This window comes from Oratosquilla oratoria, chromosome 7 (assembly GCF_046742065.1).
Source record: "Oratosquilla oratoria isolate Oo_2021 chromosome 7, ASM4674206v1, whole genome shotgun sequence".
NCBI classification, from domain to species: domain Eukaryota; kingdom Metazoa; phylum Arthropoda; class Malacostraca; order Stomatopoda; family Squillidae; genus Oratosquilla; species Oratosquilla oratoria.
Window position 1 is genome coordinate 31,587,501 of NC_134783.1, and position 12,500 is coordinate 31,600,000.

Below are 12,500 nucleotides of genomic sequence, written 5' to 3' on the forward strand. Positions count from 1 at the left end.
CACGATCGAAGAAGAACCCGACACGGAAGACAAGGGCAAAGTGGCGAAGGAAGAGGACGCGACGACCACGGTAGGCGAGGTGATGTTGGCGTGCGTAGGCTGTGGCAATGCAGGAGTCGAGGTCACGCTCGTCTGCATCAGGAACATGTCCTTGATGAGGTGTGTGGCTCCCACCCAGGAGGTGGTGACGCAACACGTGACCACGACGCCGGCCACGATCTGGTTCAAAGAAAGAAATGAAAAAGGAGTTAGTTCGATAGTTGCAGTCTGGTGTTCTGTAATGTGGGGGGGGGGGGCTGCACACCTGGGTGATATTTTTTTTTTTTTTTTTTTTTTTTTTAGTGAAGTATCACTCCCACGGAGAGCAGAATAAAAATCTTTCCCCCTCGCCAAGACGAGATGAAATAAGACGACATAGAATAAGATAAAATAGAACAAAATAGAGATAAAATATAATAGAAATAAAGCAAAAAAATAAATCAAATAAAAGTAGAATTAGGTTAAGAAATAGTCTACCCACGCATACTTTTGGTGGCGTCATCATGTCGATGTATATTATTGGACCTTCCACTCAATATTTGGTTCTCTCCGAGTGTGCTGGTGATGAAAGTCCATCAGATTACAGATCACTTGACTACATGAAGTATAATCAGTTTCTTGTGTACACCAAAGGATTTTACCATACAACCAAGGATTTACGTACTTGATTATTTATTTTTTTGTTTATTCATTTATTCCATCAATTTCTAGTCATCTATTTGATCTATTTTTTCTATTTATTATTATTTTTTATGTATTCATTTCATTTTACTTGTTTATTTATTCGTATATATATATACAGTATATTATATATATATATATATATATATATATATATATATATATATATATATATATATATTTTTTTTTTTTTTTTTTTTTTTTTTTTTTAGCCAAAGCTGACTTGGGGTTTACTAATCACTACCCGATTGTGGAAAATCAAGATAAATGTCTCTGTGATTAACTATATAGAACTTGTATTTATTGTTTACCTGGGAAACCAGGGAAAGAGTGACCAAGATCAGAAACTACGTTTCGAATTAATTTATAATAAAAAACTTGTATCTTCTCCCATGCTTCGTCCACAAAATCACATAATTACGTACGCAATTAAAAAAAAAACTAAACTAAAAGAGGAACTAAAGTATTACTTAAATTTTAAGACAAATTATAAAATGATAAAGGGTTACACATATAATTACGTACGCAATTTACAAAAAAAAAATACCAAAATTAAAACGAAATAAAATATTACTTAATTTCTTAAACACAAATGATAAAAAGAGGATAAAGGGTCACACTCTCATAACTTAAGTTCGTTCAAGTAGAAAGGACTTTGTTTACGTTTTTTTTTTTTTTTTTTTATTATTATTATTATTATTCGAATGTCATGTTACTTTTGCGTCATGTGTTGAGAAGGTGAACGGCGATCTAATTGAAGTAAAACCTAGAATACAAATATTAGACACATTGCTGAATTGCCCTCAGTGACGTCTAGGATAATGTACACGAAGTCGTCCTGGAGCTTTTCAAATTCACAACATTTGACGAAAATCGTGATAGTGTGACTGGGGAAAGGAATTAGAAAATAAACAGCCTTCTCGTGGAAGTAATATTTTTAAGAAGAAAAGAAAATCTTCTATTATGGCAAGCAATACAAAGTGATCGTTCTGTGCCTGCAGATTCCATGAGGAACACAGAAATCCACTTTCCTTTATCACAGAACTCACAGTAAAGATCTCAACCAATGGACGCCCATATTCCAAGTTTTGTGTTTATTCTGGTTGTTGCTCGGTGATCTTATTCTTCTGTATAAAACACTCCGCCGTCATCGAAGGTTTAAACAAAGTTGTTTCATGCATATAATCTTGGTAACAAAGAGATCAACACAATATCCTCTTTAACATTTTGAAGCAAATTCCTCTGCAGCGAATTCCTGTACTTATTAGATTTCTTGGCATTCCCAATAAGATCAATACTACTGAAAATACATTGAGTCGATACCGCTGTCCTACTTACATACCTCATCAGTGTCGTCACTGCATCGACAGAACAATATTGAATAATGTGAATAATCATGAAACGTTACTGGTCGAATTTTGGTTAATCTCCGTATTAGCTTCGTTACCTATATCTCGTCTGAGGCTCTCAGCTTCTCTGCACAGTTTTCTGATTTCCACGAAGAAACGTTTTCATATCACTAAGACCTTATTCATATTACTGGTTTCAACCGCGGTGGTTCTATTACAGTGTACGCCAATAGAGGCCTTTCCACACAACCGCGCAGGGTTTCCTTTATGCGCTACCGCCGCGATTTCCTCGCGGTTCAAACCGCCAGTGGGTATAGGCCCTCAGAGTGAAAGTATGTTCTTAGCAAATCGGTTGGAATGGTTGTCCTCTTTACATATATTTATTTATTTTATTTATTATTTACATTATTATTGTTTTTATTTATTAATTTGTTTATCATTATCATGATTTTTTCGCATCCTACCTAGATATGGACCAAAAGGTCTCCTGTCGGCATGCTCCGCCTTTGTAGTCCTTTGTAATATATCATTCGGGCAGTCCCCGGGCGATTTGCTTTGCACGTCAGAAGCCCCCCCCCATCCCCTTTATCTCATAAGATGAATGGGTACAAGGGAAGTTGATCAAAAAAGATAACGAAATAAACCAAAGTTTAAGGAACGAAAGAAAAATAAGAGACTTTTATCTCAATTTGGAGAAGATCACTACCTTTTCCCAATAGGAACTATACAGACATCTGAGTCTTGTCGCTTGGTTGTCAATGAAGTTGATATAGTGATGACTGCACAAAACAGAAGCAATCAAAACACTTGATTATATACATATGAATAATTTCCTCGAGGGAATCCGACAAGAGACATCAATTACTCTATTGGATATTGCGGTCTTTCATTCAGCTTCCTACAGAAAAGTCATTTATTCAATTTGTCTGAAAATTATATATTATATATATATATATATATATATATATATATATATATATATATATATACACTGTATATAAACCACAATTCACTTTAATTCTAAGCCATCAAAATAAAAAACTCGAGGATGTATACATGCAGAAATTGAAACGTGGTACAGACAAGGACTGGAACCTCCGCTAGCACGTGACAAGTGATAGTGACTTAACTGATTGCGCCATCAAGAGAGATATAAGTTGGGTGCAACTTTTCTTGTATATTTGTATGCTCGAGTTACACGTAAACGAAAATTTGCGTTCAACTCATCTCCACCATGATAGTACAATTGGTAAGTATACGAACGCGGGAAAGTATTTGTACAACACTGAATGGGTCCCAGTGAGCATATTTGCATTTATCAACCACAATTTACTTTGATTCTAAACCATCAACATCGAGAACCTCGAGGAGGCATACATGCAGAAATTGAAACCATGGTGGAGATGGGTTGAACGCAAAATTTCGTGTACGTGTATGCAACGCGAGTATACAAATATATAAGAAAAGTTGCGATCAACTTGTATTTCTCTTGATGGCGCAATCGGCTAAGTCACTATCACTTGACATGTGCTAGCGGAGATTCCAGTCATTGATAGTACCACGTTTCAATTTTTGCATGTATGCCTCCTCGAGGTTTTCGATGTTGATGGCTTAGAATTAAAGTGAAATGTGGTTGATATTATATATATATATATATTATATATATATATATATATATTCCTGACCGGTTTCGCTCTAAGCTTCTTCAGAGAAGAAGCATAGAGCGAAACCGGTCAGGAATAAACTCAGGAACTCGGAACTAGACCCGTGACTTCTTTTTCCACCTTCTTCAACTTGTCACAATGTACCAACACATATATATATATATATATATATATATATATATATATATATATATTTGTTTATTCCTTCATTTATATATTTATTTCTGTTTATTCATTCGTCATTAAATATTTGCCTCATATGGTTTGTTTTCCAAGTGATGGATCGTGTTGTCCGTCAAAAGAGAGAACAAAATAGTTCGACCCAACATCCAGTAGGCCAATTTTTAGTTGACCAAAAACTTTAGTCATGCAAGCTGTAAGTGCGTGATGCTTCTTGGCGCCCTTGGGTCGCCATGCATATGTATATTTGATGCGGAAGCACAAGAACGCGGCAGAAGAGCACACTTGTATACAGTAATGTCTGTATATGCAGTGGTGTATATTTCTTTACACACAGACACACACACACAAACACACACACACACACACACACACACACACACACACACACACACACACACACACACACACACACACACACACACACACACACACACACACACACACACACACACACACACACACACACACGGTTGGTAGAGTCCCCGACTGTCACTACGGCGGTCCGGGTTCGAATCCTCCGAGGGCTGAAATAATTTCAGTATCGCTGCGCTTCGAGTCGTTACTCCAACTCTCGTGGGTGGGGAGTTGGGTGTGTGTGTGTGCGTGTGAGGCCACAGCATTACCCATAGATCGGTCATACGAGCTCTGAGCTCTCTTCCGGGAGGGAAAAGCTGTCGATCACGAGCTGAACACGTGATCCAAAGACCAAGGTGAATACAAACACACACACAAACACACACAATATAGAACTGGTGCAAAGGAAGTAAAGAAAGTGGGATCAGTACAAGACCTGGGAGTAGTCATCACAAAGGATATGTCCCCTGACAAACAGATAAACAAAATTGTCGGAAACCTACAACTTGCTAAGATCAATAAAAGTGACTTTTACTTACTTGGTTGAAGAAATTGTAAAAAAAAAATCATAATAATAATAAAAAAAAATATTTATATAAAAATAATAATAATAATAATAGTCACACTGATAAGGCCAAAATTGGAAAACGCAGCGACTCTATGGTCACTCAGTGCTAAAAAGAATAAAAGGAAAATTAAGAAAATCCAGAGATCAACTATGAAGATGGCCCCCAACACTATCAAAACTGTCATATGAAGAGAGATTGTCAAAACTAGAATTGACAACTCTGGAACAAAGGTAGAAATAGATGACTTGTTGACCATCTACAGAATCATGAGAGGTATAGAAGTCCTTGATAGAGAAGACTAACTAAATTGGGATTAGAGAAACACAAGGGGACATTGAAGGAAGCTCAAAAAAGGATAGTTATAGAAAAGACCTGAAAAAGAAAAACTTTCCCCATAGTGTGGTGGATGTATGGAATATAATAGACGAAACAATAGTGTGTGTGTGCAAATACCTTACACGATTTTAAAAGCAAATTAGACATGGTAGATACAACTAGATACATAGACACACACACACACACACACACACACACACACACACACACACACACACACACACACACACACACACACACACACACACACACACACACACACACACACACACACAAACACGATAATGCAGTGATTAACGTTTCGGTATCTCAAACTCAGACTTCATGCTCTGCTCTGAGCGTGGAAGTTCAGCTTATACTGTAAGCAGTTACTCTCCCCCTTGAGCAGGGAGATGGATGTGTGGAGTGTAGCGTTTAAGGTCAGAGTACTACAAATAGCTCGGGCCATATATAAGTTCTGAACTCTCATTCGGATGCCGATCTTGAGTCCAACACGTGATCCAAGACAATGGTAAATCACAATCGTGCGACATATACACGTCTTCGCGCGCGCTCACACACACACACACACACACACACACACACACACACACACACACACACACACACACACACACAAAGACGCACACAAATGAGCGTGCGCTATTATCCAACAGATATTTTCCCTTTTACGAATATTTCCATACACACAGGAATGCATGTTATGATACACAGCTTCCCGCTTATTCTTTAGCCAAAGGTACAGATTCCTCAAGGCATAAAGGTTACCATCTTTGTTTTATTCATTTACTTATTGATTTATTCATTTGTGTGTTTATTCATTCATTCATCTATACTTTTGTATATTCATTTCTAATTGATCTCCACTCTGTTGAATTATGTAACTTGTTCATTATTTATTACTTATACGAGTATATATATATATATATATATATATATATATATATATATATATATACATATATATATATACATATTACATATACATATATATATATACATATACATATATACATATATATATATACATATATATATATATACATATATATATATATATATATATATATATATATATAAACATATAAATATATATGTATATATATATACATATATGTATATATATATACATATATATATATATATATATATATATACATATACGCAAAAGAAATCACTATGCACACGTGATAACATTACTTGCAGAAACCACTTGGAAAATAAAAGAATTGAATACCGAACGTTTTCGTCTTTTCAGGACATCATCAGGGTATATAGAACGATGATGTCTTGAATAGACGAAAACGTGCGGTATTCATTTCTTTTATTTTCCAAGTGGTTTCTGCGAATATATATATATATATATATATATATATATATATATATAAACCACTGGGATTCGAACCCTTGCCTAGGCGGCTTACGTCTTATAACGCAAAGGCCTTACTGACCATGCTATCACGACCCTTAAAACGAAACGACTTGGTTCACGGTCCAGTCGTTCCGCCAAGGGCACTCGTGATAGCATGGTCGTGATAGCATGGTCAGTAAGGCCTTTGCGTTATAAGACGTAAGCCGCCTAGGCAAGGGTTCGAATCCCAGTGGTTGAGTCTATTTCCAAAAATTGTCAAAGGAGAAAAATATATATATAGATATATCCATATATATATATATATTTGACGCAGCCCGAGGGGAATTCTCCCCGTCTTCTCCTTTTATGCATGGGGGGACGGAGCCGGGGGGTCGCCGATTTAATGAAGTGGCCTTGCTGTGGATGTGCTGTGTCTTGCGACACTGCTTCTGACCTAGGGCAGTGGACAAGGTGCAGGGATGACCCGTCATCCAGGAGGTGCTAAGATAAGAGGGAGGGTGGAGGGGTGTGGAGTGTATTCAGGGATGGAATGGGTGGGAATGATTTTATGCCTTTTCCTTTTTGGCTACCTCCCTTGTAAAGGGGAAAAAAGCCTTGGTATATGTATATATATATATATATATATATATATATATATATATGTATATATATATATATATATATATATATATATATATATATATAATGTTTATTTGTTAATGGATTCCAGTATGGTTGATTCTATCCGACCCCACTGCATATTTGCGAGAACCTGTCTCACTTCTCCTGCATCCATGCCCTCCACATTAAGCACTGGTCTTAAATACTTCACTAATCCTTTCTTCACCGACTGACCACAATCTGGAAGCCACTGATTACCATCCTCGTATGTCACTATTGTCTAGATTAGAATGAAATATGATTTCGAAAGGCTAGGTTTTATGTGGCCAGTTCGTAGAACTTGTCCCTGGTCGCGGACAGGGTCGTTTGTCATCTTAGCTTGAATATTCTCTTTGAATTCGTACACTTTTGTATCATTTGTACATTGTCCAATAAAGGTCATCTTGAACTTGAATATTATTTTTGAGTTTGTATTTATTTATTTATTTATTCATCTATTTATTTATTCTATTCATTTTTATTTATTTATTTATTTATTTATTCATTTATCTATTTATTCTATTTTTGTTTATTTATCTATTTATCTATTTTTTCATTTTCTTATTTTGTATTTATTCATTTTATTTCATTTTATTTTATTTTTTATTTTCTTATTTATTTATTTATTTATTATTTTTTTTTTTTCCGATAAAGACAAACACTCCAGCAGTCACTACAATTTCCACAGATTTCATTTACGATTGTGGAAGAGAAATGAAGGTGCGTTGGTTTCCACAAACCTTGTTGTGTCAAAACTTTGCAAGAGGGGGAAATTAATGTAAGACCTGTCGTAAATACCGACCGGTTGGAAATAACGACTCGCTTAAATCTCCATTTACGACCAAAGGGCAACAGGGTAGCTGCATTCTATGACTTTGATTTTTGGTCGATTTTATTCAGCCGAGGGAAAGACCACCCCCTACATATGTCTTCATGTCTGTCCCGTCTGACTGCCTGTCTTTTCCATCTGTCTATTCCGTCTCACTGTCTGTCTCGTCCGAATGGTCTTCATCTTTCGTTTGGCTGACCGTTTGTTCCGTCTGTTTTATCTGTCTGTCTGTCGGTTCAGTCTGACCTCCTGTCTCTCCCGTCTGACTTCCCATCTGTGTCTGTGTTTATCTCTGTGTCTGAGTGCCCATCTTTGTCTGTTTGACTGTGTACGACTGTCTGCCTGTCAGTAACTGCCTATCTGCCTGTCAGTAACTGCCTATCTGCCTGTCTGTAACTGCCTATCTGTTTGTTTATCTGCCTCCTTTCCTGGCTGTTTGTTTTTAGATCTTTATCTCAAACTATGTCTATGTCTGCCTATACATTGGCGCATACCAGGATGAAAACGTGTTTATGCGTCTGTGCGCGCCTATGTGGAGGATCATCTCCGTTTCCGAATGTCTTTGTATTTGCAAAACAATTCGTATTCCTTCCGTGTCGTATATGACAAATACCTATCTTCACGTCCTCCTCTTCCTCGGTTTCTCTTGCTTGATACAACTTTCTAATCCGACATTCTTTGCATTACTTTTCTGAGACCAATTAGAAATGTCATCCTCTTTCCATAATTTCTTTTTCTATAGTTAGAGTCGATTTCTTCATTACTCTATGTATTATCGTCCTTATCTCTTTCTATGTCTTGTGCATTTCGTAAACAAATTTCATGTCATACCTCTGGGTTATTTTCTTGGTGACATAAAATATCTTGTATATGCTTTCCACGTAGTTTCTGTAACCTATGACCGATGTTGCCATATTTCTTCGATAATTTCATTCATCTTCAAATATTTATTTCATAACACATCGCTACTTCATCAGTTCATAAACGAACTGCGTACAACTGTTCCTTGTCACTTAATTCACCTTAGAAGACACGTTATGAAAATTTCAAAATCTTCACGCTGGTAATATAAAAATAATTTCATCTTGTTTGTTCGGCGTTAATCTAATCAATTTCCTGGCGATCAATACATTGTATCAAATATCCTTTTTTTTAATCGACTTTCCTCAGTTTACGATATATTTCATTCCCTTTTCATCTTCGGATTCTGTGAAAGAAACGTTGGCTGAAGACCTTCAGCTTATTTATGTCTTTTTGTAGGTCTCCACATCTTTGATGTGTTCCTCACAATACCCTAGTATCACTCCCAAAACAGGGTAAGGAAACCTTTTTTCAAAAAGGTTGAACTGAACACAGTTTGTGCTTGTGTGTGTCTGCTTGTACGTGTTTCCGATTCCTTTGTGTGTGATTCACCATGGTCTTGGATCACGTGTTGGACTCGTGATCGACAGCTATTTCCCTTCCGGAAGAGAACTCAGAGCTCATATATGACCGATCTATGGTAATGCTGTGATCTTACACGCACACACACACACCCAACTCCCCGCCCACGAGAGTTGGCGTAACAGCTCGCAGCGCAGCGATACTGAAATTATTTCAGCCCTGGGCGGGATTCGAACCCGGATAGCCGTAGTGGCGGCCACGATTGCTACGACCGCGCCATCGTGTGTGTGTGTGTGTGTGTGTGTGTGTGTGTGTGTGTGTGTGTGTGTGTGTGTGTGTGTGTGTGTGTGTGTAGGTGTGTGTGTGTAGGTGTGTAGGTGTGTGTGTGTGTGTGTGTGTGTGTGTGTGTGTGTGTGTGTGTGTGTGTGTGTGTGTGTGTGTGTGTGTGTGTGTGTGTGTAAGTGTGTGTGTGTAAGTGTATGTGTGTAAGTGTATGTGTGTAAGTGTATGTGTGTGTAAGTGTATGTGTGTGTAAGTGTATGTGTGTGTGTGTAAGTGTATGTGTGTGTGTGTAGGTGTGTGTGTGTGTGTAAGTGTATGTGTGTGTGTAGGTGTGTGTGTGTGTGTGTGCGTAGTGTATTAAGCTGGTTCCAAATAATACTGGTGTCATTACCACCAATGCGACGAAATTGAGTCTGGTGATAATGGCACTTTGTCTTCTATTCTTTTTTTTTTCGCATAAAACTTGAACATCATAGCTGAGTCTCAGTTGGCTTTGGCAGCAAAACTGGTCACCTCCAGAAGTTCCAAAAATCTCTTAATTAAAGAAAACTCGAGTGAAAATTTCGTCGCTTCAAAAATATACTTTTTTTTCCCTTCGAATCCCTTCATCATCTCGGTGACTTATTCTTTGATATGAAAAAACATAATTTTATTTAACTAAAAGGGGAAGGGGAGAGGATGGATTTCTCCAAGACTTCAGTGGTCCCCCTCGATAAAATACTTTTAGGCAAACTACTCCTAACCTGTGACGGGATTACCTAGTAGACTTCATTGTATAGACACGGTAAAAGAAACATGGACTGGAGGTGAAGCTTTATTCCTGACGTTTCGTCTAACGACTTTCTCAAAGTCAGGAATAAAGCTTCACCTCCAGTCCATGTTTCCTTTACCGTGTCTATACAACTTGTTCACATGGATTTTCATCTAGTAGACTTCATTACTATCTCCTTCTACCCGTACAGAGAAACTTTATGTGTTAACTTAACCAAAAAGATAAACTGTCGCTCCGAAATGATAAGCAACTCCCTTTGGTCGTCCATCTAGGTGGCTTTCCAGGAAGGAGCTTCCAGGTACCAGCCGCCACATACATAAACCTGGAGCGCGTTGTAACAAATCGATACTTTCTATACAAATACATCTTTTTTTCTATACAAATCCATCTTTCGTTGGTAGGTATCCACTAGATATCTATATGCAATAACTCCCATATAATCTAAGTGGTTTTCTGTAAACAAAATAATATTCATAAAATAGTAGCGAAAATTATATTTGCATAATAGCGATATCATTGTGAGGCTTTGCGGTGTTGGTGTAACAAGTCAACATCTGTCTCTGCCATACATTCTGAAGACAGGAATTTCCTTGAAACCTGGAACCACAGAAAACGTGTCATCGGGATACGGTGGTACGAGTTTGAAAACATAACAATTGTGTAAAAAAAAAAAGACGACCTCTGTTCTTCTATACTAATTTGTCTGTTTATTTAAATATTTGTTTGTTTACCCACATGCACACAGGCACACACGCAAGCACCCCCCACTCTCTCTCTCTCTCTCTCTCTCTCTCTCTCTCTCTCTCTCTCTCTCTCTCTCTCTCTCTCTCTCTCACTCTTCCTCACTCTTCCTCACTCTTCCTCACTCTTCCTCTCCTTCTCTCTTCCTCTCTCCCTCTCTCTTCCTCTTTCTCTCTATCTCTTTCTCTCCTACCCTTGCTTACTCCTAACTGTCAACCCCTATCGCTGCCTACTCCAATCTCATCCTCTATCCCTCCCTCCCTCCCTCCCTCCCTCCCTCTCCCTCTCCCTCTCCCTCTCCCTCTCTCTCTCTCTCTCTCTCTCTCTCTCTCTCTCTCTCTCTCTCCGATCACCTCCAGCGGTCGGTCGATGGAGTGCCGGAACGGGAAGTCGTGCGTCTGTGGTACAACTTGTTCGAAAAGATGGCTATGGCATCGTCCAAGGTTTCGCACACAGCAATGGAACACTTAAAGTGCTTTATACAGAAGCCTTGGTTGTTGCAAAGGTATTCTTTGCTGGAATCTGGAATGCTGCGAGGAAGGCAATCCAGAGTAAAGCGAAGATTACGCTCAAGTCGACATAAATCTTGAAGAACGTTTCCAGGAATCGGACGCTGTCGGAAGGAAACATTATTTGACGGCAGAAGTTATGTGTGTTTCAGTCGGACCACACGAATTTACGATAGGAGGTGGTCACTAGACTATAATCATGGCATATGTGGAAAGGGCTTGGTAAATATGAGATCAAATGCGTATATTAAATTCATTGTATCTCCACATCTTCATGGTGTAATTATTTTCAGATAGAGCGGCTGCTTGCTCGAAAATAATACCTTAATTGGGAAAAAATATAGTTCCCTGGTTATTTTCCGCGCATTTCCCGCTAAGGTGGTTAAGAAAACAACAAATAAACGATACCAGAAGCCAACAAACAGCGGCTGGAAGAAGAATAAATAAAAAGGACATCCTGTTTTTTTTTTTTTTTTTTTTTTGTAATTCATGCGCGCAATGACTGCAGTTGAAGCACTAGCTGGGGCAGTTGCCGCAGTAAGGTCACCCAAGAATTAATGCCAAAGACCTTGAGTCCAGCAGTTTCTGCAATTAACTAGGTCAATTCAACTTCCACCAAACTTATTTTCTTTTTCCCATTCTCTTTATTTATTGTGTGCTAATTTATATCCACAGTCCCTTCGGTAGTGTAGGATCGTATTTTGGTGTGGCATTTTTATTTATTCATTGATAATGCATTTCCTGGACAGCAATGGTTTCTGATCTAGCAAACTACGCTTAAAGCCGAGCTAGTTGGTG

At 37.9% G+C, this 12,500-nt stretch overlaps 1 protein-coding gene across 5 annotated transcripts in view; it reads right to left on the reverse strand.

Moving 5' to 3' along the window:
• Positions 1 to 12,500, reverse strand: part of LOC143027037 (solute carrier family 35 member F3) — a 583,434-nt gene that overhangs the window by 252,691 nt on the left and 318,243 nt on the right. For all 5 annotated transcript variants that reach the window (XR_012966555.1, XM_076187892.1, XM_076187893.1 and 2 more), the window contains one exon: positions 1 to 219. This exon is cut by the window's left edge and continues 36 nt beyond it. Coding sequence is in view for 4 of the 5 variants with exons in the window: in XM_076187892.1 (XP_076044007.1) it covers positions 1 to 219 (219 nt within the window). In the remaining variant the exon portion in view is untranslated. The remainder of the gene's footprint in view (positions 220 to 12,500) is intronic.